Source organism: Amphiura filiformis, chromosome 10 (genome assembly GCF_039555335.1).
Source record: "Amphiura filiformis chromosome 10, Afil_fr2py, whole genome shotgun sequence".
NCBI classification, from domain to species: Eukaryota; Metazoa; Echinodermata; class Ophiuroidea; order Amphilepidida; family Amphiuridae; genus Amphiura; species Amphiura filiformis.
The window spans coordinates 52,009,932-52,036,661 of record NC_092637.1 but is presented as its reverse complement, the minus strand read 5'-3'; the positions used below and the strand labels follow the sequence as shown (position 1 = coordinate 52,036,661).

Here is a 26,730-nt window from a genome sequence, read left to right as displayed (position 1 = left end):
TTACCGTTTGACGGGCCGTTTGATATGATTTTCTAGAATAGCATCATCAAAATGCAACAAAAAAATGCCGAAACTTTCAAATTTTGCTCCATTTTTTCAAAATTTTCAAAATTTTCTACCCGATGACCCTTTTTTTGAAATCTTATAAGCTCTTATACCGTACTCAATGACCCTCTTTTTTTTCAAAAATATAGGCCTATACCCAATGACCCGCTTTTTTAAATTTTGTTTGTACCCAATGACCCCCTCTTTTAAAATAACGCTTTGTACCCGATAGGCCCCTACTTCGCGATTCCGGTAGGCACATACCCGTCACTTCTAAAGTTGAGTGCCCCCGGGTCCTTATCCCAACTTTTGTACGCGAAAATGCAACATAGTAGGATGTTAGCCTTTTGTATAATCTAATTAATGGACAAGTTTCTATTCTTTAAGTTAACAGGAATTGCATTTCTCAAATAAAATTTTAAATCATTGAATCGGCTTATAATATATAAATTTTATATATATTTGAAATAAGTATAATCATATAAATTCTTTGGAATAGAATATTACAAGTACGGTCATATTGCCTACACAAAAACACCAATTAACAGATCAAGTTTTCACACACTTTCTTTCATTTTTAAATATGGGAGTATCCCTAACTCATAAGCAGAGTGCAAACTTCATAACATAATGCAAAGTTAACTGTGTCGAAGTAATTGAGGTCAACCTGCGTATGAGATTTAAAGAGGCATTGAAGTGTATTGTTTTGATGTAGCCCGATTTCAAGGTGTCACCTGTATGGGAAATTTATCTAGTTTTTGAGACGTTAAACCAGGTTTTCTGTCATGCATTTTTCGATACCAGATACAGAAGATTTTAGGGATGAAAATGGGGCGGCTTATACGGTAGGTCACTTGTGATTTTGAAGTGAAAACATTATGAATACATCATCAGTTTGACACTGTCACTGACACTTGACAGCTTGATCATTCAATGTTCATCGAATCATGATGTTGATTCTTAGTACATCCTAACACTCACTGCACATTACATAAAAAGGGTATTGGCTGAAGAGGACTTAAAGGAGTATTTCGTGATCCTAGCATCCTCTTTTTATGACATTTTTCAGTACATATCCACGAAAAAAGCATATTCCCAAAATTTCAGTTGATTCCGATATTGCGTTTGCGAGATATGCATGATTATGTGTATTACACTGCTCCATAGACAATACGTTGTAATTTCGTTCTGGTGCACCAGAACGAAATTCAAATTTCACGATATCTATGCTAAACGAATTAATCTGCAAGAAATATTATATTTTGTACATAAACATTATGTAGCCAGAGGTTTCCAGTGATATAAAAATCTCAACTTTTTTCGAGAAAAGTGGGGGGATGAGGCTGTGGATCACGAAGTGCCCTTTAATACACCGATGCCTGCCAGAGCTGACCAACACCATGCGTAAACTTGTTGTACTCCCTTGGCCAATGCTTTGTCGACTCCGGTTTTAAACCTGTTTATGGTTTCAGCACAGACAACATGTTCTGGAAGGGCATTCCATTGGTTGACAACCCTTGAACTGAAGGTTGAGCCTAGTGTGCCGTTTCTGCAGGATCTTATAGGTGTGTCCTCTTGTGCCTGTCTTACTATCATCCATCCTAAATAGGTGACCCCGGAGTGACGTCACAAGCCGTTGACCTCCGTTGACAACAAATCCGATTCAGAAGTCAAATTTGTAGTTTTCTGTGGTTTGTCCCTTTTCAAATCGGCCAAAATACTACCAAAACTTCTCGACATGGGGCCTCCAGCCAACAACAAAAATAAAGACTCTCCTCTACATGTTCATGTGTTCAGCTTCACATAAAATGCAATTTTCGCCAAGTATTTAACCTTTATTTTACGAAATCGCCGAGAAATTTGCTTGATTCGAGGTCAAAACAGAACGTAAACAACCGAATGAGCTCTGCTACAAGTCTTCAAGTAGTCGCTCAGTTGCACGATCTATTGTGGGTTGAAAAGCGTAAGTGCAGCCGACTGTAGCGTCATGTAAAATAAGTACCCGGATGACCGGGGTGACCTATAGGGTTTCTTTTTCCATGTCATTGATTCCGTGCATGATCTTGAAAACTTGTATCATATCTCCTCTTATGATCCTCCAGGTACGCTAGAGTTGGTAGCTTCAGTTTATTTAATATCTCCTCGTAAGACATCTTCTTCAAACTTGGAACAATCTTGGTGGCTCTTCGTTGTACCTTCTCTATTATCTGGGCATTATGATCTTTGTTGTACAATGGATTCCAGATACTGTTGGCATATTCAAGATGTGGTCTTACCTATGTCTTGTAGAGTATCTCTAGAATCTCCTCATCCATGAAGTCAAAGGTACGACGGATGATTCCTACCATTCTATTGGCTTTATTAGCTACCATGGCTGCATGTTTACTGAAGGACAAGGAAGGGTCAAATTTTACACCAAGGTCCTTTTCTTCCTTTATAACTTCAAGATCACGTTTGGTGCCTTCCTCTGACATTGTATAAGTGTGGTTCTCAGTCTTGCTTCCATAATGCATAACTCCGCACTTGGATACATTAAATTTGAGTTGCCAGGTGTCCGACCATTCACTAAGCCTGTCCAGGTCTTCTTGGAGCTTCTTCCAATCATCATCTTCTAATATGTGGGTGAATACCTTAGTATAATCTGCAAATATTTTCACAAAGCTTTCCACTACATCTGGTAGGTCATTTATAAAGATGACGAAGAGGATTGGACCCAGCACACTTCCTTGAGGAATACCACTATGTACATCAGCCCATGATGACTGGCCTCCATTTACATTAACTCTTTGCTTCCTGCCTGTTAGAAAACTCTCCACCCATTTCAGCAGATTTCCATCAATGCCATATGCTTTAGCCTTTTTGAGCAGACGCTGGTATGGTACTCTGTCGAAGGCTTTACGGAAGTCAAGATACACAACATCAATGCCTCCCCCTTCATCTAATAACTTCGTCCAGATTTCCATACTCTCCAAGAGCTGAGTGACACAAGATCTTCCCAATCTGAAGCCATGCTGGTCATTACTAAGCAAGTGGTGGTCATTTAAGTAAGTTCCATAACTTGATCTCTGATAATCGATTCCAACAGCTTACATGTACACACAATTGATGTCAAGCTCACCGGCCTATAGTTACCAATTATTGGAACTGCAGCTCACTCATGCATTACATTAGTTGCTCGAGAACATGCTTTTATTACTTTACTAAGCTAAGTACCGGTACTGAAATATCGTATCACAACAACAATTTGGTACATATGCATATATCGATCTTGCTGTAACACAGTTGAGTGCTGTCAGCTTGGAATTAAAAATTAAATATGACTTAATGTATGACTCTCAACTTTACACTAAAAACTGAAACCTGTGAAAAAACCAATTTCAATGAGACAAAGACTTTTGAATGTTTAATTTTGCGATCCTGAGTTCTGAGTAGGGGTGTAAAATAATGGTTATTAGTCTATCCGTTTAATCAGAAGACAAACCATAAATATGTCATTGGATGTTTCTGTTGTTGGAGCCTCAAGAGAGGGATGAGAAAGAGGAGGAGGAGAAGAAGAAGAAGAAAGATTATCTCTACACCCATTGAATGTGTGTCATCGGCCCTCAGACACACACACACACAGGCATAGAGAAGCTTTGGGGTACTATAAGAAAATTAATTCCCAAAAATGTTTCCAAAGTTACTAATGTTCAAACTAATGATGGTATTACGGGCAATGATAAAGAAACTGCTAATCAGTTTAATGATTATTTTACGTCTATTGGAAATACCTTGGCTGATAAATTTAAGTGTAGTACTGTAAAAGTCAATATTTTCACGAGAAGATATTTTCGCGATTTTCGCGATTTTGTCAATTGCGCGAGAATTAAATTTCACGGTTTTGATATTGATACAATAGAAACCTAATGCAAAATGTTAATATCGCGAGTTTGTATTTTCGCGATTTTATGTCCACTCGCGAAATTCGCGAAAATAAAAACCTCGCGAAAATTTCTACTTTTACAGTAATTATAGTAACAATAATTCTGATGTGAGTTATGAGCATGATGATTTTGAATTTGATTTTGTAGAACCTGAATTTGTTTTTAAACAGATTTGTAATTTCTCTAATAATAAGTCTTCAGGTATTTGTAATGTTAGTACTTAGCTTTTGAAACTTGCTGCACGATTATTTGTCACCCCTTGCATATATTTGTAATCTTTCTATGTTCACATCCACTTTTCCTAATGAATGGAAAAAGGCAAAGGTTACACCTATATACAAGGAGGGTGACAAAAGTGATGTCAGCAACTTTAGACCTATCTCAGTTTTACCCATTATTTCTAAGATCTTAGAACGTGCTGTACATGACCAACTGTATAATTATCTCACATGTAACAATATTTTAAATCCATGTCAATCAGGCTTTAGACGTAATCATAGTACTAATACTACTCTATCAGATGTGACAGATCACATATAACATGAATAATGGCAAAGTTACAGGTTCAATCTTTTTAGATTTAAAGAAGGCCTTTGATACTGTTAACCATGACCTTCTTATTCAAAAACTTAGTTCATATGGTATCAAAGGTAAAGCTCTTATTTGGTTTCAATCATATCTAGATGGTAGATCTCAAGCTGTAAATATAAATTCTTCTTTATCAAATTTAAAAAATATTAATATTGGTGTTCCACAGGGCTCAATTTTGGGACCCTTGTTATTTATAATATTTGTTAATTCATTACCAGAAGCAGTTAGTAGTAGTTGTAAGTGTGTAATGTATGCAGATGATACTACTCTTTTAGTAAGCTCATCTGACCCCACTGTTCTGGAAAATAATCTTAATGCAAATCTAAAGAAAATTGCTGACTGGTTTCAATCTAATCATTTAACTCTAAATACTAAGAAAATTAAGTTGATGATGTTTGGAACAAGGCAAGCTTTAATTAATTATAAAAATATATCCCTCATTTACAAAAGTGAGAGCGTTGAAAGAGTTGATAAGTATAAGTATTTAGGAGTTACATTTGATCCACATCTTTCTTGGGATGAGCATGTTAATTATCTTTCTTCTAATGTATCAAAACGTATTGGTGTTATTTGTAGAGTGAAAAAGTATATTCCTGTTAGATCAGTTAAAACACTTGCCCAAGCCCTTGTCTTTCCTCATTTTGACTACTGCAGCTCTGTTTGGTCAAATATTAGTGCTTGCCACAAAAACGAGCTTCAGATTCTGCAGAACAGACTTGCCCGTATTTTACTTTCTGCAGACATAAGAACACCAGTGGACAAAATGATGAAAGACCTGGACTGGGTTAAACTTGATAGTAGGTGGGAGAATCAGTTACTTATTTTAGTTTTTAAATGTCTAAAGAACATTGCTCCACATTATTTGTCATCTCAATTTACCTTCACCTCCTCTACTCATTCTAAGAACACCCGAAGTCAATCACATAACAAATTGGTTGTTCCAAGGTGGAAATTATCTTCTGGGCAGAGAACATTCCCGGTACCCCAGGTCAACATAAAAAGTGGTAACCATGTGTGTTCTTCCTTTTTTCAAAACCCCCCTTTTCACTGATTTTTCATTGATTTTACCCCCCTTTTTTTGCCAAATCACTGACAAAATCAGGGTAAAAAATACCCCCTTTTTCAAGGTTTTCAATGAGAAGATTTCCAGACACCCCTTTTCAATGACTCCAAATATTTTAATATATTAAAGGCCCATTCAGTGATTTGCTCATCCGGACGATCGTAAAAATCATCAAAATTCAGATTTTGGTACCTTTGTAATTGGCATAGATGTGCTAACATAGCCTGCTAGTGGTTCGGTCGAAAACCGTGTATTTTAGACAAAATAAAGCATTTGCATGATTCTGGACTTTTGATACTGACAGTACAAAAAGTCCGACTCGAGATCGAAAGAAGCTCACTCTCCGCGTACCAACCGCGTTGCGTATTGTTTCTACTACTTATTACATCAGTAGCTACTATTTTAAACAAAATACACAATTTTAACTGTTTTTCATATTTGAATTGACCGTTAGTTTGCCTCGGTGATCTTTAATTGCTTATTTTGTTTTCTACTACAAAATTGTAGCTTAAAAGCGTCTGTTTTAAATCAATTTAGACTCTACTTCCCCCCGTGTTAGAAACACTGGACTAGGAAGTTTTTCAAGTCGATTGGTGGCGCACTGTACGAAAATCTCGATTTTCTCAGAGTTGAAGTAGAAAACCTTTCTAAAACTTCTGTTTTTGACTAATTTGTCGATGTATTCAGGGAAAAGTGGTTTAATGAAATTCTGTAGACTTATTCTTTATTTCTAAGCAACTCTGACAAATTTCCATTTTTTTAATGTTCCTGTGAAATCACTGAAAGGGCCTTTAAGTACAAAATGTGCAAGTATGAACATTACTTTGTGTCTGTTGTACTCCCAGATGATCCTGTGTTAGTTTACAATTACAATTCGGCAGCTTTGTTAGTTTGACACATGCCCCGGTAAGCTTACTTTGATTTATTTACTTCACGAACGAACCGGCGCACGCCAAACTTCAAGTGCAACAGGGGAAGAGAAACAACGATACAAAATAAAACTTACATGCATCAGAATTGAACAGAATTAAAAACCAAGGAAAAATATCACTCGGTCGGTCAGTAGAATTCGCTCCAATCACTGCCAATGTTTCCGCAATGTTTTCAATTCATCACATGGAAAAGTGTATACGGCAGCCAAAAGCGGTTACATCTGACACCATCGATGTTCGCGTCGCTCATTCAGCTCTCTTCAAAACGTGCGGGAGCATACGTGCAACACCCACTAGACAACTATATCGGGAAACCGCCGTGCCAATAGTAAAAAAGCTGCCTTCTGACGCTCTCGCTGTGACGATTGAGGGCGGAATCAATGAAATGCCAGAGGATGGAGGCTGAAGACTCGGGCTGAAGACATCGATCGAACGAACCTGTGAAATACCCCTTTTTTTTAAAATTTCGCGGAGACAATGCTCAGAATACCCCCTTTTTTTGCGATTTTGCGGTCCGCGATTTCAGTCAACAAAATACCCCTTTTCCGCGAAATTTAGAACACACATGGTTACCACTTTTTATGTTGACCTGGGGTACCGGGAGAACATTTCATTATAGAGCTGCCACTTCATGGAATAGACTTCCTTATAATCTCTGTGCCAATTTGGATTCTCTATGCTTGAATGAGTTCAAGAATGCCTTATAATTTTGTATGTATTTAAGTTAATAAGGAACTTATTATAGCCCTCCTCATTAATTTGTTAATTTGAAATTGTTCTATATTTACATGTTTGTATAATGTATATTAATTATTCATATTCTTATAATGTTATTTGTATGTATGTTATCAGGGCTTCCAGGGAGACCAGTACTTTTGTATTGATGGAATTTTCCTGAATAAATAACGAATAAATAAATAGAGTTCTGCAGCAGCATGTTTTGTTGACATTAAATACTGTTTACTTCATTTGACAGTAACTAATCCATAAATTTGACAACTCAAATACAAAGGATATAAGTTGGCAATCTTAATGTTATGCAATCAAGTTTACAACACTGTCAGCTACTGTCAGTCTTACAATGAGCAGAAGTCACTGACCAACCAACCAACCAACCATGCCATTCAAGTACCAATATTGATTATCTCAATTGGCCTGCTGCAATTGACCAGAAATGAACTGTATGATTTTCCTGTTATTTTGTAATAACAAAACCATATTTTCCTTGATTTTGGTATGAAAATAAGCAAATAGAATTTAATGTCTTGTCAATTTGGAGTTATTAAGGGCAACTAAAACTGATATTAGGTAAGTTTTATCTGTCTGGAATCTGTATTGCCTGTTCTGAGGGAATTAATGCAATGTAAACAAAACCAACCATGGCTGATGTGGACATTGTGTAGTGTTTTTCAGTACCCTGTTTTCCATGGGTGACTGTAGGAACCCATGGATTCGATCCATGTAGAATATCTCTAAAAAGAATGTATTCTTGTTCTTGGTTTTCACAGGGTTACAATCTTCATGTTAATGGTGTCTTTCACTGCACAGTACGCTACTCACAACTGTTTGATTTTCAAGAACAGGTGAAGAAAGAATATGGCACTGCCTTCCTGGGACCACACAAGTTTCCTCCAAAGAAACTCCTCTCACTATCACCACCACAGATTGACGAGAGGCGGCTGAAACTTGAGAAATATGTACAGATCTGTGAGTACATTTTAAAGCTAACTGTAGATTATTTTATTTTAGGGCTTGGATGTATGTATTCACAGCTTTCTGTGATAAGGCAGCTATTTTGTTTGTTACCCATGATTAACATTAGAAATGAGTGCTGCCCTATGCATTTTGTTCATGCAAGATACTATTTTTGATTGATTGATTGATTTAGACCATGGACTGGAGAGTATGTTTGAATAATCTCTGCAACAACTAACTGTTTACTTCATCAAATTTCAACCAAATTGTAACATTTATGCATGGAAAATACATTCCAGTTTATGACTTGAGATTGCAAACTCAAAATATGTAAAATGCACTATATATTGCATTATAATTCATACATGATACAATTTACATGTAGTTACACCTGGGGGGGGGGGGGGTACTTTGGTTTTGTATGGGTAAGGACTTGCCTCCAGGACTCAAGAAGTGGACCCAAACTTATGTACCTCTCTTACTTGAAATATAATGACCCTTTTTTCTACCAAATGTTATTTTCATTACCCATATTTATACCAACTTTGGCAATAGTCACGCATACATGTAATGACCCATTGTTATACCATCATTAAGAAATTTTGCACACACTTACGGGAATTGGCTGGTCCTCGTGGTAGTTATGCGAAGCACAGGTAGACAGCGCGATAGAGTGATCGGAGTAATATACAAAAGTGAATCAAATTCTTTTTTCCATTTTTAGCCTAAGTCTTAAAAGAGCTCGCGGATGCGAATCATGCAATCACAATACGATGTCCAATTCAGTGTAAGGCTGAATACATTCCGGGATTAAAGGACCTTCAAGTCGGACCTTCAAGCTTTCGCTACAATGTACCCAAAGTTATACCAACAACATCAAAGCAAGGACCCATTGTTATATCAGATGGCCGATTTTGCGACCCTAACCAGCGGCACGTCCCCATATAGGCGTGTGTACTAGTACCCCCCAGGAGTTACACCCTGGAGAGAGAATAAAAAAAAAATCAGAAAAGATTAAATTCTATGTATTTAAGAGGGCTAGCTAGCTGATGTCCATGGTTTTAGAAAAAGTGTAATGGCACGAATAAAGCGAGAACATTTCCATTTCAAATATCAAATAAATGTTTCATTTTCCATTTTGCAGTGAGTCAAGACTCCAGGATTGCCAACAGTGATCTCTTCAATGGGTTTTTACTCAGCGCACAAAAAGAGACAAGGAAAGAAGACCCAACCGAGGTCCAATTGAATGTGTATCTCATGAATGGGCATAAAATAACTGTAGATATCATGTCAACTGATCAAACAGATGACTGTCTGGAGGTAAGGGATTGATCAACTGATTGACTGATTGATTGATTGATTGATTGATTGATTGCACAGAAAGAGAAAAGAAAAGAAGATCCAATTGAGGATCAATTGCATGTGTACCTTTATGTAGATATGTCATCAATCAGATGACTGTCTTGAGGTATGGGATTGATAGATTCATGGATCAGTCATTTGATGGATTTGGTTGGTAGGTCGGCCAATATCGGAAGGTCAGTCGTCTAGTGAGTTGTTGTTCTTTTGTTTTGATGCATCGCATAAAATTTTGTGGGAGTTTGCTTTATGCATCATTGAACTTCCCTGGTGTTATTGGTGCAGCACTTACTTTGTAAATAAAATTGAGCTAGTCTTTGAGGGGCAGGTACATATATGTATGACATCATTTGCTGTTCACTAACACTAACCTCATGAAATCCTATACCCTGGGTGCCTCCCCTGGAACAGAGGGGTAGGGTGAGAAAGGAGGGAAGGTCACCCCACATAAACTAATCTAACAGTGTTAGAGTTAAAATCTTAAGTAACATGCAACCTCTTTCGTTTATTACATCTAGGCTGTTGCAGCAGAAGTTGGGTTGCCAGATGATTTTGTTTACTACTTTGCTCTGTTTTTAATGAAGAGAGAGAACGATGATGACAAAGGCACAAGTAAGTTTGGGTTTTCTCTATCAGAAACATCACAAGCAGAGTGAAGAGTTGGATAGAGAGGAGACAAGAGAGAGAGAGACAGACTCACGCAGGTATACTTGTGTGTCTGTACGACTTTTCTTGTGTGTCTTTTTGACACGACGGACATGTGACGGACGCCTGGCGGACATCTTGTGTGTCTCTTTTCCATCTTGTGTGTCTTTTTTGTTATTGTCACTGGTTGTTGCTTGTGTGCCTTTTTCAAAACCTTTAAAAATGACATCTATACCCCCTCTACACCCCCCTGCAAGATCTTTCTTGTGTGCCTAGACGCACAGGAAAAAATCAACACACAAGCATGTTTTGTACTGAAAAAAAAGACACACAAGCATAGCCTCGTGAGAACAGACAGACAGACAGACAGAGAAAGTTTAAGAGAGAGAATGAGAGAGAGAAAAAAGCATTCAATGCAGTCAAACCAATGACAAGAACAAGAGATGAAAGAGAAAGAGAGAGGAGGGAGAGAGAGAGGGAGAGACATGAGACACTGAGGCAGGCAGAGAAATAGCTATAGTGTGTCCCATTTCAAGTTGAGAGTAATGCTATGTTGGATTTAACAGTGCCAGATTCGAAAACAATGCATTTATGAACTTGGGTCACCAGGGTATGGACAAATCTCCCTTTTCTACGCATGTGTATATATACACCCTGCGGGATTAGGGCAGCGTGTGCGATATAATATGTCACTGCGAAATCCAACATGGCATTACTGTCAACTTGAGACGAGGCAGACTATAGTTCAAATAATACATGGCTCTTCTGAGTGAGGTTGAAAGATAATGATCAACCAGTTATTGGATGAAAAGAGAGAGTTGGGGGCTGGGGGAGAATAGTTTATAAGAATTCAAATTGACAGCATATATGTTTCTTTTCATTATTTATTTGACAGTTGTCAGGAGGATACAGGACTTTGAGTCACCATTCATATCAATGAAAGCTGCCACAGGAAAACATAAAATAGTTCTTAGAAAAAAGCAAGTATTACTAAACCTTAGAAATATTTATTAGGTAATACCGATATCTCATTGGTCAATTGTAATGTGTGGAATATATTGACTGGATTCCCTTCATGCTATTCCTAACCAGCCCATCCAACAGATGCCTTGAAATGTTGCTACTTTAACCAGTAGTGGCGTAAGGACAAATTGACCAAATTTGTGATGTTTATGTTCCGTTTGGCTTCTTGTAGGCCACAATTGTCATTATTTCAGGCCCATTTCTGCATTAAAATTGCACATTTGTGTGCACTTCACATGCAACATGTCCCGGGCACCAATACATAAACATCAAAGTTGCACATATGTGACCAGCTCCAGCATAACCCGGAACAAGTCACCAGGCATATTTTTGAGTTATAAGCCTTTAAAGATGCCATTCCAATAAAAAATCAAATTTTGGAATTCTTAATTTAATGGTATTTGACCTTGGAACTAAGTGGACTTTCAAATCCTTTAAAGTAATTATTACAAAGAGGTATATTTAATCAATAATTGACAGTTGAATTATGATAATCCCTATTCAATCCTGTGTAAAGCAGGAAACTAATTAGCTCATTACTTAAAATAGTAATTTGGGGAAAATATCAAGGTATCATTTACAAAATGATCCATACCTTGAAAAGTATTGGTGCTATGTATATAAATTTGGTATCATTTTAAAGCTTTAAATTGTCCTGTGCTTACATTTGTATTCAAATCACGGAATGTTAAAAATGTGCCTTGTTCCTGGTTTTGTCAGAACGGATCACATATATGGTCAGGTAACTTTCAGGCCGGACAGGTTACTTTTACGAACAGCAGTTGTTTTTAGCTGAATTTTACACACTTCTCTACGCAAAGATACAGTCATTATTCTTTGGTTACAAATACACACTGATAGTTGAAATTAGGCCCGTTATTGATTGTCGAAAGTATCGATAGTCATCAATGTTGGTACACTCAATGATAGTATCGATACACAAACGATATTGCACACATGCTTAGATTATCCCACATTACCGTCTCCCAATTCCAAGCTGAGCCATCATGTCGTCTCAAACTCCTCCAGAAGATCCCCAAAAAGACAGAGTGTGAAGTTACTTTGCATGGTCGTTTTGTTATGTAGGGGGCCTATTCTGTTTAGAGGTTAATAACTGCGCATCGGTTATTTGGAGGGAATTGTGAAAAATCTAAACATTTTGCATTTGGAACCGAGGAATATTCCGATGTCCAAAGCAAAATGTTTGGATTTTTCACAGTGCCCGACATATTACTGATGCAAAGTCATTGACCTCATTCATAACCATCACTTTGATCTCTTCGATTTACAAAATAATACAAAATTTCGCTCAAAAGTATGTAAAAATAAATAATTTTTACATCTTCCCCTTCCAAAAATCGATCAGGTTAAAACAGGACGACCATGGTAGCGTGCAATCCAAATATGGCAGCCAGCGTGCGCGCAGTTTGATCGACGCACAATAAGGCACTCGCGGAGGTTACTAATAATCTACTTTCGAACAATTATGCATTTTGCGGTCAATTGTGAGATATTAATGACCTCAATTTGCGTTCGCGTTTTCACAAATAATAAAATATGATTGGATCGCACATATCGCGTTCTATTTGTATACTGTTGCTTTTTTAAGTATGAAAGAATTGGTCCTTAAATTATGAAAGTCTGCACTAAAGTTATAGCTATATTAATATGTATCCATTCCAGATATTGGGACTCTGCCTATGATGATGAACTAGTTGATGACAGAGTGGCATTACAACTCTTATATGTACAGGTTAGTGATTCTCATTGTCTCTTTGTGTACAAGTAGGACACTGTTAATGGTCCATTGCACCAGGGGTGGAATTTCATAAAGTGCCACAGGAGTCCAAGTGGATTCTCGCCAGAGAGTTTTGCGAGAATCCATGGATTCCCGTAAATGGATTCCCGTTGTACAATCTTGCGGGAGTCTAAAAGGTATTATATGTAGGCCTACGTAAAATGCATTCAAACAAACAAACTCACAAATAAACTAACAAAGTTAAGTTTTTAATATATGTGTCATCATACTCTCACTTCCATATATGTCATGAATTGCATCTTTGGCGACTTTTCCTTTATATTTTGCAGGCTTTGACTTTTAAGGCGTGTTGAACTTAAGCGTAAGTTAAGCTGAGCCGATCATTTCCAGCAGCGAGTCCACATGGACTCTCGCAATAGGACTTTTACGGGAGTCTCTGCGAAAGTCGACTCTCGGACTCCCGCCGAAATTCCACCCCAGCAGTATCCAGTGAAATCCATGTACACGCTTCTTGAAGACATGACCTTAATTTCTCCACATGGAGTGTGAATTTCAAATGGGGTTACCTGAATGGGTGACTCCATTTGCAATCTGCACCCCCTGTGTGGGGTATTAAAGACATGTCATCCATAGGGAGTGTATGAACTTCAACTGGAATAGCACAATAAACGAAAAGTTCAGTTGCAAAAGGCATTACACAGAGTTGTCAAACTTTGTGAGTTAATGCCACCAACATATGCCAGCCCTATAATAAGCCAAATCGGCATTGGAAGTTTCCAATGCATTGTAGGACAGTTTTTGCAGTTTTGGGACATTTGTCCTTTGACCTATTGGGAAAATTCAGAAATATTGGGGGTTTGTACGTACAAAATATAATCTAAAATGTTTTAGTATAATTAAAACAAATATAAAAATATTATTATTTCATAAATTAATTATTTAAGTATTTTTAATGATAACATTATGACAATAATAAGTAATTAATAATAATCACATCAATTTCCCCGATATGTCAGAGGTCAAAGTGTCCCAAAACTGCTCTCAAAAACCGTAAGTTAAAATGGTGATTGGGCTTATTCCACAAGTCTTCTTTTTTTTTTGTTATATTATTTTCATTATATTTGACCAGTTATATTTGCCCATATCTTAAATTGAGAAAAATGCTTTTTTATCAAACTCAATCCATTTTTCGGCCAAAAAATGGGGGATTTTACAAACGAAGCAAAACAAATCTCAAAACAGAAAATATGGGTTGGTCAGGCATGTAGAACAGGTTTTTTTTAGTTGATATAATTTTCAAGCATGTATTTTTTTCTCTACTAGATTGTAAGTGATGTGGAGAGGGGTTGGGTAGAAGGAACAAAGGAACAACTCAGTAGACTAGAAGCTCTTAAAGCTAAAGGATCCAAGAAAGAGGTAAGGTGGTGCTCATTTATGTCATTACGTTTCACTACCTGAAGGGAATTGATCAAAAATTGAATTCCCTCCTGAGGTTGGTATGCTGTCAATGAGTTGACCACATCACCAGGTTGTCATTATAGCTAGAGGCACACATGGGTCAATCAGTTACATAAAAATGACCTTGTGTTGTATTTGGTCCCAGGATGTGAGTTTTGCCTGAGGCAATTTGTGGTTAAATGTTGATCCCTCACTACAAGAGTTATTACCGTCGATTTGGTTGAAAAAGGAGTTAAGACATGATCAAATCTCTCCAGGTAACAAAATGTAATGTGTGTTGTTTGTAGACTGATAGATAAACTAGTATTCAGGTAACCAAACTGGTATTCCTTCTGAAATAGTGGTGTTCCATGCAAGAAATAATCGCAAATAAAGTGTGTAAAGAATGGTTGATATCTGCTAAAATACCTATATAGTGTACATTTAAAAGTGCATGAAAATAATGCACCATCAATTATATAGGAAGTATTTAATACGATATCTTTCGAAAGTAGAAACATAAATTCCTCTTTGGTACCCCAAATTATACCAATATTTAACAAAAAAGACACCCTAATATACTAATTTTCTATTACTAATGTCAAAATTGTGGTCAAATTCCAGAAAATGTTTGCAAATTTAAAAAACAATGAAAAAACTCTTTTACCAGATTTTTGGAGAAAATTGTGAAAAAATACCTATATCTTGACCAGTTTTATGAAAATTCCAACCGAAATTGATAAAGGCCTGAAAATGACCCAAATCTGATGGGTTTTTTTTCACAAATTTTGTGAGTGGGTATGCCGGTGCGAAAATAACAACAGGCAAAAATATATTTTTATATGATGAACCCATTTCGTTAAACTCAAAATTATACTGATGTTTATTAAAATTAAAGTATTCAATAGTAAAATGGTCATAAAGAGTTAAAATTATCAGGCGATTAGTGACAATAAAAGTAATTGAATGCAACATTATCTTGCATAATTATAACGGCTCACTTTAATACTGAACAATTCTGATTTTGGAATCTACCAGTTTATTGATAGCGAACCCCAAAATTTCGACTATGAACTTTGAATTGTAAGCAGAACTTTACCCCCTGGACTTTGCTCTCTAAAAACAAACTGTCAAGCATACTTGTTTATCAGTCCATTAACCACAAATGCTGGCGCTAGATGTTTGATGAGAGATTAACTTTCAGCGTCAACACAAAAGCGCCGCAAATACCACAGACAGTTGTTTACGGTGTAGTTAATGGTAATGGCGCGGGCCCAGACGATTTAAACCATAGCGAGGTATGGGCGACCAATCACAGGGCAGATCCATTTAAAGATGCATTACATCATGGCCAATTTTAGTTAGGCCAGAAATAGGCCTAACTCTCCATAGAGTCCCGTGTTAAAAATCTTTACCGCAAGGCAATGTCAGTAGTCCACTTGGGAAGCTAACAAACAGAGGGAGTAGGGTGACTGATCAGATGTGAAAATCTATCAATTGTGCACACATTAATTAAATCAGAGTTTTAAGCTTAAATACAATATCCAGAGTATGCACAATGGGCAAGTGGACTACGGGGTAGTCTAACCCTGCCCAAGCTTTCTAACTTTAAAGCCTTAATGTACGATTTCCGTCAAATTTTGATTTTGTTATTCTTTATTCAAAATGTTGAAATAATATTAGTAATAACTGACGGGAAGGGTTGCTGTCCATTTTAGGTTGAAATAACAAGGTAAAGTGAAAGAAACCCCACTGGTTATTTTGGCCATTTAACACGCAGTTCTATGGGAGGACATATTATCATAATTTTTAAATTACGATAATATGTCGAACTTTGCTCTGTTGACCTACAAACACAACAAATTTGGCCGATTCCATTTTGGGACAAGTTGGGACATGTGTAAACATTACAAATATGCAAAAAAATCAGGTTTGAAAAAAATTAACCAATTTCATATTATAAGATCGTACATTATGGCTTTAAGTTATGTTAAGGTTAGTTATGTAAAGTCATGTATTGAAATTTCTGATAAAAAAATGCATTAGACCAATTGTGATTTAATCTCTGAAAATTATTTCTTTGTTTACTAGTTGGTGCCGTACCTGAAATAGTGAAGCATTAATTTTTATGCAGCTACATTAATTTTTGTCACATGAATCAATGGGGTTGATGCGTTTTGTTAAAATATTTAATTTGTGTACATCGTGGAACATTCAACTACGCTTGTTACTCCACGACTAATCATGCTAACTACACACACGTACTACGCTACTCTACGCATCCATATTAGCGAGGCTATCTGCGTACAACTGCTTACTACGCAATTGAGTATGTTCCACGATGTACACAAATTTGATAATTTTTCTATAGTTTGCATTGCTTAATTAAAAATAAAAGTACCTCAGCATTGAATGGGATTATGTTAAGGTCAAAAATAAAAAAAATAAAAAAACGGCTCCTGGATATTTTTATCTAGTTTTTAAAAATTAATTTAAAAAAAATTTGGCCCAAGAATTTTTTTGTTACGTTTACGAAAAAGAAGTGAACAAAAAACATTATTTTTGAGATTTTGGGCCAAAAATGGCATTTTGGCCCAAATTTGACCTCACAGATGAACTTATCAAGTCTTTGCTATTCTAAATATGTATACTTTTATATACTTTAGACCAACAATTTAGCAGTTATGAGGCCCGAAAGTGTCCATAATTCCAGGGTTCAGACCAACCTTAAATGCATGAAACTCATTCCAAAGAAGAATATGGAGGGAAATGTGGCTTATCTTCTTGAGAAATATTTGTTTTCATCCCTGACAGTGTGTAAGGAAAGAAAGATTTAATGATATTAAAATCTGTGTTTACTCATTTGCAGTATCTGAAATTTGCCCGTACACTGAAATTCTACGGCTTCATCCAGTTCAAATCCTGCAAGACGGACTACCCGGCAGACAATACCCCGGTCATGGTTTGTGCCGGCAACAAAGAACTCATCTTCAGAGTCGCAATGCAGGATGGGAGTTGTAAGGAAGGAGTGTTTAGAATCACACGGATGAGATGTTGGAGAATAACCACTGTAAGTTAATTTAGTTTGTGTGTTGGAATATGTAATGAATTTAGGAATGTTGTCAGGTCCACACATGTGTATTTCTGGATATGCATGGTCATCCCCAGAACTGTGAAAACACCCCCTTTTGTATTTAATTTCATGAAACTTAAAATGTGGTTATTGTTTCAAAGAAAACACCAAAGTATTCCTGTAGTCATAAGGATGCAGACCATAAGTATAAGTGAAGGAAGCAAACATTTCATTTTATGAGGTCCATAGGGTCAGCCAAACCTGTAAAATGTGAAGTATGAACTTACTGTATTTTTTAGTATTATTCTTATTCATGGTTTATTAAAACACAACAGCTAAAAGTTGCATTGATGTGCAATTCACACCTTTTCAAATCAGCATCTGAAATATTTGCATTTATTCACATAAGCGCCTTGCCAGTGACACGCAAAACGCAACTAGCGTAAGTGCTGCTACCCAATATGTGTGGCAAGCATGTAAACAAACAGCTGTCTTTGAAAAACTTTGATTTGAAAAGGTCTATTATAAAATTACAACAATCTGTATGATATATAGAATATTAAAAAGCATGTAAACCAATAGCCAGAACCCCCCCAATTTGTAATGTGTGGTCAAACATGTGTTATTTTTGACAAAAACAAGGCTTTTCTTTCTCTAAACATTTTGATAATTGCCAACAATAGCAAACATTGAAATTTAATTTTTTTGCTAGTTCTTGTTTACTAACCCCCAAACATTAAAACGGGAGTCTCCCTAGAAAAATATATTAAACTGTGATTAAAATATAATTGTTATTCTACTATTGTTACATTTATACAAAAAGTAGTGGTACAAAGAGAGGGGTCATCGTTTGAATAAGAAATTTATATTAAAAAAATTTCGGGTTATTTCAGGTTGAGATCATCCATAAAAAATCACATGAATTTATTAAGTATATGATATAATTGTGCTTTAAAAGACAAAGGTACATTCTTCATGTGATCATCAAGAAATTCCATCTAAATATTCAATATAAGGGGTCAAAGATCAACTTTTATTACTTACTGACCGCCCCTTGTAACTGTTGTATGTATTCATTTTGTTGCCGTCAGGTATCTCATGAAAACAACACAAGTGAAAATGAACATGACTTAGAGCTAGCCTTTGAGTACCTGGTAGCCAAGAATAAATTACAGTGGATCACAATTGCCAGTGAGCAGGCGATATTGATGAGTTTATGTCTGCAAGATATGGTAGATGAATTGGTGATGAAGAAAAAAGGAGCTAGAATAAAAAGGGTGAGTAAGGCCAGGGCATGGTTTGCATGAGACTAAATCCATCATTCATATACACTGTGCATGTACCTGTTTTATGCTTCATTGAAGACTAAATAACTTCCAGTTCATAATAGGTCAGACTGATGAAAACATTGTGACTTTGGTTGTGCGCCATAGTGCGACTGAATAACGTCACCTGGGTAGTGCGCCGTTGTGACAAGATCATGCTCTGAAGTTCTAAAAAAAAGATAAACTTGGTCAAAAGGTCAATTTGGATGCAACTGCGCAGTCTCAGTGCAACCAGAATCTGGTTGTAAAGTCTGTCACTTTTTTCCCACATAGTTTTCTCAGTTGTCAACCCAGACAGTTGATGAATGAGGGCAGCAGTCTATGCATTGCTTTGCTTTGCTTCGCTTCCCCTCTCCAAAGTTGGTTGGTGTAAATTGTCTGAGAAAACAACAACAACAGAATTGAATGATTTTTGCAAACTTTCATAAACTGTTGAAATGATCAGCAATTTACCATGGAAGTGTTAGGTGTAATCCGATTATCATTATTTCAACTGGATCACAATTTTGAGTCTTGAACAAGATGATCACCACAAAAAGTTTACTGCATACCGTATTTCGTGAAATAATCGCTCCCCCCTCAAATAAACGCCCCCACCACTTTTTTCAACCAAGATGTTTAAAAATGCCGATATTACCATGCTAACTTGTGTAGTAAGCTTACCAAGTTGCCCACATGGTCGATAATAGCATCACTTTTTGGCGAAAATCTGGATTAGAAACCTGGAAGTGAACCAGAAGTCAGTGTTTCTAGTTCATAGTTCGTCATTTTTAAGTTTACCTATAATGATTTGAACGGGAATTATCGTTCTAAAATTGACCTTGAATAAACGCCACCCCCCTTGGGAAAATGTAACACCCCCGGGGGAAAAATACGGTATATCATTCCAAAAAGAGCTTGATCCAGTTATCTGTGACTAATATGTAACCACAACACTGGCAAATAGGTACCACAAATTGACAAGTTCATTTGCTCATGGTAATACCATTTCATGCTTAGCCATAGCCATAGGGATAAGTGCAAACATTCTTGTTACATTTTAATTTTTTTTTAACATGTGCATTTTTGCTTTGTGTGTCCATTAGCCTCAAGACAGAATAAAAGGTCCACAGAGAATATTCAAAGGGCGAGATGGAGGTGTGATTACCGCATCCTCATCATCTACACCTGTTGCGTCACCTGACCCACCATCATCACCACTCACAGTAAGTCAGCACAAACCACTATAAAGCCAGATATTTGTGTGCATGTACATGTTACAAATTATGTAATAAGGCACAAGGAACCATGTGATGTATGTTCGGTATTACCTTCATGTAAGCATACTTAGCCTTGTATCAAGACGGGGGTTATACAGCTTATGGAATCAAGCTGTTTAATCCCTCAATGAAGTCTTCATAATAGGCTAATTTCATGTATGCTTGCATGAAGGACATGCCAAATCTCACACTCCCAGATATTTGTAATACTTATTTCCCAGTAAGGAAATCCATTGACAAAATAATTTCAGGGCACAGAATAGGGCATTCTTTCCAAATTTTTGGGACACAAACTTTTGGACTTTACAGTTCTATTGGTCTGGCTGACATCACACAAGCAGAAAATCCTTGTAAAACCAGTATGCGCATGTGTAGTCCCCCTTCGTCGAGCCAGTTAACGTTGCTATGCGCACGCTTGTGTAAGGGGGTGGGCAGTGTTCCTGGATGTGCTACCAAGTGAATTGCAACAATCACATTACCAAAGGGGAACAATCACCTTTATTGTATTTCACCATTTCATGCAAAATAATCCAGGGCTTATGCTATATGTTTTGATCACCTGGCCCCATTTTGTTCATTGTCCCAGATTGATGCAGCTATTGTGGTTCACAAATAACATAATTAGTCAACCTTTGTTTCAATGATCTCCTTTGATGGAGTGAATTTATATAGCACATGTAAAGGCATTACTGTGCTTAACACAGATGTTATGCAGAATTTTCTCAGTTGTTAAAAGCTAAGGGCTTCATTAAAAAGGCGTGTTTTTAGATGACTTGAAAGTGAGAGGAAAGGTTTATCGTTAAATTGCAAGAAGACAGAATGTATGGTGGTATCAAAGACTGAAAGCCCAACATGCATATTGAAGGTGAAAGATCAAAGAATTAAGCAAGTTTCCTCCTTCAACTACCTTGGCAGTCTAATCACAGAAGATGCCAGATGTATTAAGGAGGTTAAGAGAAGGATTGCACTGGCTAAGTCTGCATTCTCAAAATTAGACAAGATCCTAAAAAACAGTGCCCTCAGTATAGAGACCAGAATTCGGGTACTCAACTGCTATGTCATCCCTGTATTAATGTATGGAAGTGAAGCATGGTCAATAACAACAGACATTAAAAGAAGATTGGAGAGCTGTGAGATGTGGTTCCTTAGAAGAATGATGAAGATCCCGTGGACTGATAAAGTGTCTAATGACGATGTCCTAAGTAGAGCAAATGTGAACAGGAAGCTGTTACGTGAAATCAGAGTTAAGCAGCTCAAATTCCTTGGTCATATCCTCAGAAAGGATGGTTTCGAGAACCTAGTATTGACAGGAAGAATAGAAGGAACAAGGAGCAGAGGCAGGAAGAGAGTGATGTGGTTATCAAATCTGAAAGACTGGCTAAAAGAAAGGGGAGCTGAACATAAAGCGACAGAGCTTCTGGAGATGGCTTATAACAGAGAATTGTGGCATGACATGATCGCCAACGTCTTAGGATATGGCACCTAGAGAGAGAGAGAGAATTGAGATATTGTCTATGTATTGCTGATAGCAAGAGGAAGCAGGTTCCAAAGTCTTGGTGCAACCGCCTAGCAACTCCTACTGTATGACTTTCCTCTCTGAAAACCAAGCTTGAGAATCAAACTGTACTAGAACCTAGCACTAACATTTTGTGGCATGCATGTTCTGTATTTCAGAGTCCAACAGAAGAGAGCCCAAGCAAGGCATTCAAAGGCATGGAATCAGTCAAGAGAATATCGGTAAGTAGTTATCTATCCAAAGCCTTATCAAATATCATACAATAATACCATGCATAAACCCCTATTATATCAATAGTAAGATTGATTCTAAGTCTTTCTGCGTGTTTCTACTGGGGAACGGTTGGCGGGTAATGTGGTTTAGTTTAGTGTGATACCGGTTAATGTGCTCAGTGGAAACAGATCGGTTCAGAGTGATGCGGTGTGGACACCCGGCAACCGTGATCCACCTCTTGAGGTAGACCATGTGGTGTGACACCCGGTATTTCTGTCAGTGGAAACACAACGGTTAACAGTTGCTGGGTGTTGAACTTCTTTTATGTACATTTTATGTATCACATCGTGATCTTAAAAGCAGCTTGGGGGGTCAGGAAAATATTTTCAGTACTTCCGGTACACACCACAACCCTTATTTTAAGCATCAGTAGAAACGTACTGGTTGTTGCCTGAATCGGATTATGGGTTACCAGGTAATACTGGGTAAAAATACAGAGTGCTCAGTGTAAACACGCAGTTTGAGAAATGGACTAATACACTAGAAATTATCGTGATTTAAAAGGAACTATAATCAAGGCATATCATATTAGCAGTCATATCGTGCGATTTAAAAATCACTAGTAATCAAACGCTGGTAGCGTTTTCACAATTGCTGCCAGATATCAGTCGTGGTTATTAAAGTGACAATTTGCCGTCAAGCCAACTGCTTGCGCCTTATTGGTCATATATCGGCAACCACTTTTCTGATAAGCAGCGGAGGTTACATTAGAAAATAATGCTATGCTCTTTGCAATTGCCTGGTATGATATGCATGTTAGTGAACCCTGCACAAGCATGAACATTGTTTGATTAAGTCTATAAATTTGTTATTAGGTATTAGATGACAAAAAGGCATTGCTGACAAATTAATGATTCAGCTGCCCGTAGGCTTCAACATAAAAAGTCCCAAGTTTGAGATATTTTCTCAAAATATCAAGAGCTATCTGAAGAACCACTGAACCAATACAGGGTGTGCTTGTTCTCATTTTAATGCATTTTTCATGCTGATACCAAATATGGTCATTTAAATACACAATTCTGAAATTTCTGAATTTTTGATGAAAATTGTGAACTTGTTGTCTGCAGTCAACACCTGCGTTCAGATGCGTGTGCAGTAATAAAGTGTCTGTATGGACTGAAGTCTCCAACATTGTCTACAATGTAATAATGCAATTATCTGAATTAGGATTATATTTCCTGTTTTTGCAAACCTCTTTTTTTAAAAAGAAAAAACAGTGCTGAGGCTAAATTTATATCATGTGTGTGCATGGTAATGTAAAAGTAATACTAGTATGTATTCTTTTAAAGTTAGATTAGGTTATAAATCTTTGCAACTGGACTTACTGTTTTTGTTGACTACAGTATCACGTCATATCTCTGACGCTTCATCAGGCCTAGTGATGTGAATTGGCTCTGTGTTATTGACCTGTGACATCACGGTGGTAGGAGTGACGTCACACTGGAGTCGCCGAGGAATTTTCCTGATGGTTGGTTCGTAGCTGTGAGACAAGTTGTGGCGTAGTCCCCCTCTGTGATGTCACAGGTCAATAACACAGAGCCAATTCACATCACTAGGCCTGATGAAGCGTCAGAGATATGATGTGATACTGTAGTCAACAAAAACAGTAAGTCCAGTTGCAAAGATTTATAACCTAATCTAACTTTATTCGACTACCTGGATGATTGAGAATATTCATAGATACATGTATTCTTTTGTTCAAATTTTACAGGACAAACTGCAATCTGTATCGGTCAACTCCAAGTCTAAAGGACCAGGGGCAACAGTTGAAAACGACATCTTTGAAGGCATTGGCGAAGATGACCTGTAACCTTGTGAACTTTGACCTTGTCATGTTGGACTTTTTCCACATAAGTCATAATCCCTTACATCAATTTCCACAATCATGGTGCACATAATGAAGAAGACTTATATACAATACACCTTGCAGTCTACTTAAACAAACCTCTGATTATTTTTTGACAATTTTTAATCACTTTTAAAATGTACTTCTAAGTGTGGAACATAGAATTAAGAGAAATGGAATTTAATAGGAAGCATTGAAAGGTTGTGAAATATGTGGAAAAGGTCAGTGCACTTTGCTCATCATACATATTTTGATTATGCAAAGTGTGACCACCGGCATATGATATAGAGAACAAGCTAAAAGATCAATAAAGTCCTATAAACATAACTAGTTAACCCCCTGAGCACTACCTGCTGATCTAACTTTGCCTCTGATTGGTCAATTACATGATATTTTCAATTTTAACATAACATAACATAACAACAGCGCTTGATATAGCGCAATACCAAAAATATGAACATTGCGCTTTACAAATATACAAAATCACCAATCAGAATGGAACTTTGCAAATAAATCACCCAAATATTTTTGCATGGTGAAATCATTCTAACTGATTGCTGATTGGGCCAATTGATAATGAAAACTTCTTTGTGGCCAATCGGCAGGTAGTTCTCATGGGGTTAAGTGTTTTGGCCACCTGCAATCTGTAACAAATGGGTCATAACATCATTGTTTTTTTTAAGAGCATAGAGGAAACATGGCAACATTTTGAACTAGTTTCCTTAATGCGACTTCATCAGTCTTTTGGATTGTTCTCATAGATATAGTAGAGAAAAGAGTGAAATATTTTTATATCTTATGTAATATGATATTTGCAAAATGTCTTCTTCAAAATCAAGATATTATCTATTTTAGCTTTTGTTATAAATTTGCACGTGCCAAAGATTACATTTTCTGCACTTGCATGTTTAAAGGATCATGTCAGTCATTCTGCCAAAGGATGTGTTGATTTCAATTGTCCCTTTTGCCTGTAAGGCCAAAAAAATAATGGTTTGTCTCAAAGCTCACAAGTGGTTTGAAAACAAATGCCAAACTTTTTTTTTATTTCCGACTTTTTTCATGGTATTTGGAGAAAAATATCTGAATTTTGCCGAATTTTTTTGGAAAAACTAAAAAAAAAATTTTTGTAATAGAAAAAAAAATCTGTATTTCTTTTTTTTCCAATTTTCACGATTTTACAAATGCGCGCGCGAGCTTTGAGATAAACCTTTTTTTTTTTGGCCCAATAGGACTGTCTACACTTTGTAGCTTTCTTGTAGTAACAGTATGAATGATGCATCATTTGCATTGGTGGTGCCAGGGGGAGAAGACATGGGGGCATTTTCTACCCAGGTTTCCCCCAATCAGAACAAACAATCTATGAAAATATGTGACCCGCTCTGACGAAACCCGCCATAAGTCGCGGGAAAGGGGTGAAAAACCTTCCAGATTTCAGTTCAGTTTCTTTTACGTCTAAAGCACCCAAATCTAGCATTTTCTGAGCCAAAACTAGGTCCTTAACATGTCATTTTACAATGTTAAAGCCTTTTTTCTTGCATTTGCTTTTTCTCTATGTGTCGCTTCCCTGCTTCCCGTTGAAAGACTGTAGAATGAGGAGGACCACATGTCCCAGAAACATTATTTTGGTATCAAATGAAAGCTTCAGACCTATACTAAATGATGCAATCAAAAACTCAATTTTCAAAACTAGTGACTTATGTCTGGTTTTGTGGGAGCAGGTCACTTATCAGTATTTTGACAAAATTGCCAAATTTGAGTCACATTTTCAGACTTGGCCCCAGGTTTCATTTTGTTCCCCCAGAAAAAAGGTTATAACATGTTAAGGTTAAAATGTTATTACAAATCCAGAAATTTGTGAGAATCTGTTTTGACAATTTTTTTGCAAGAATCTTTGGATTCTCTCCCATTTAACCTGTGCAGAATTTATATATTTAGGAGAGAATATTCTTAGATTCTTGCATTAAAATTATTCAAATAAATGAATTGGGGGGTGACTATTCAAGGAAATACTGTATGTAACTTATAGATCCAATGTAGGATATGATGAAGGTATTCAAGCAGACCAGATAGCCACACTTGTCAGAGCATTATGCATGGAGAACTCTTATGGACGCCAGCTGCCAGCCGAGTGATGATAATGTAGATTGCCCTTAACCCTAACCCTACCCGTGGTTTTTTGCTGTCGGAAGGGAAAGCAGAAGACGTCGGGAGGGGAAATGAGGAGAAAAGTCTCGGTGGTCGCGGTATCATTCGAGCCTGGGACCCCTCGCATGCCACGCAGAAGATCCCCAGCATGTAGCCACACAGGTGACGTTGGCCCGGCCAACGATTCCATGGGTATATATGACTTGGTCAGATTGCGTCATCAAGTCACATGGAATGCATGCACGCAGAGTGGTTTTAATAGTGAGCTTTAGTGAGACCTAGTTGGGTTAGGGTTAATGTTGATCATTTTTTTCAAGGAGTAAAAAGGGTTTTTTTTCATTTTGACTTTTGTAGCTGTTATATCTTTACCTCATAATTTGTATTAGTATTAGGGCTTATTGATCTCAATCTTTGAATGTTATATTGTCAATATCGTTCCAGAAATATTGCCATTTTCTGATCATGCTTTCTAATAAATGCTTTATTATTATATAAAAAGTTGCCATGTTGCATGTAGGACTATGATATGATATATTTATATTTATGTATTATTATAGGACATTGTTAACAGACATTTTATTTTGTGAACATCAATGCTTGGTGATGAGGTTGGGTGCCCATGCATGCGTATGCATGAGTCTCTATTCTGTCGGTCCGTGTCACATCACTTCCGGTTGATGATGTTCGAGTGAAAACAAGTCCCTGATTTTTGTTGATGATTGCTGTCATTGGTGTTATGTAAATTTCGATCGCAAATAGTCAGTGGAATCAAACAACCGTTTCTAAGTCTTCAGAGTGGAAGAAACTTACTTGATTTACCG

The 26,730-nt window shown here is 36.9% G+C and overlaps 1 protein-coding gene across 1 annotated transcript; it reads left to right on the top strand.

The window, feature by feature from the left end:
- The first annotated feature begins 713 nt into the window (after positions 1-713).
- Positions 714-24,850, top strand: LOC140163010 (sorting nexin-17-like). The gene is made up of 12 exons (XM_072186346.1): positions 714-890; positions 8,063-8,261; positions 9,394-9,569; positions 10,127-10,220; positions 11,149-11,233; positions 12,960-13,029; positions 14,359-14,451; positions 17,342-17,542; positions 18,637-18,822; positions 19,956-20,075; positions 21,804-21,866; positions 23,630-24,850. The coding sequence occupies exons 1-12, from the start codon at positions 831-833 to the stop codon at positions 23,726-23,728; spliced, it is 1,446 nt and encodes a 481-aa protein (XP_072042447.1). The 5' UTR covers positions 714-830; the 3' UTR covers positions 23,729-24,850.
- The last annotated feature ends 1,880 nt before the right edge of the window (positions 24,851-26,730 follow it).

Bases quoted from the DNA above. Each gene is read 5' to 3' on its own strand.
- LOC140163010 (XM_072186346.1), top strand. From the start codon at position 831: ATGCATTTTTCGATACCAGATACAGAAGATTTTAGGGATGAAAATGGG. The intron at 17,543-18,636 runs GTAAGTTAATTT...TGTTGCCGTCAG, and splicing joins GATGTTGGAGAATAACCACT to GTATCTCATGAAAACAACAC. The intron at 21,867-23,629 runs GTAAGTAGTTAT...CAAATTTTACAG, and splicing joins AATCAGTCAAGAGAATATCG to GACAAACTGCAATCTGTATC.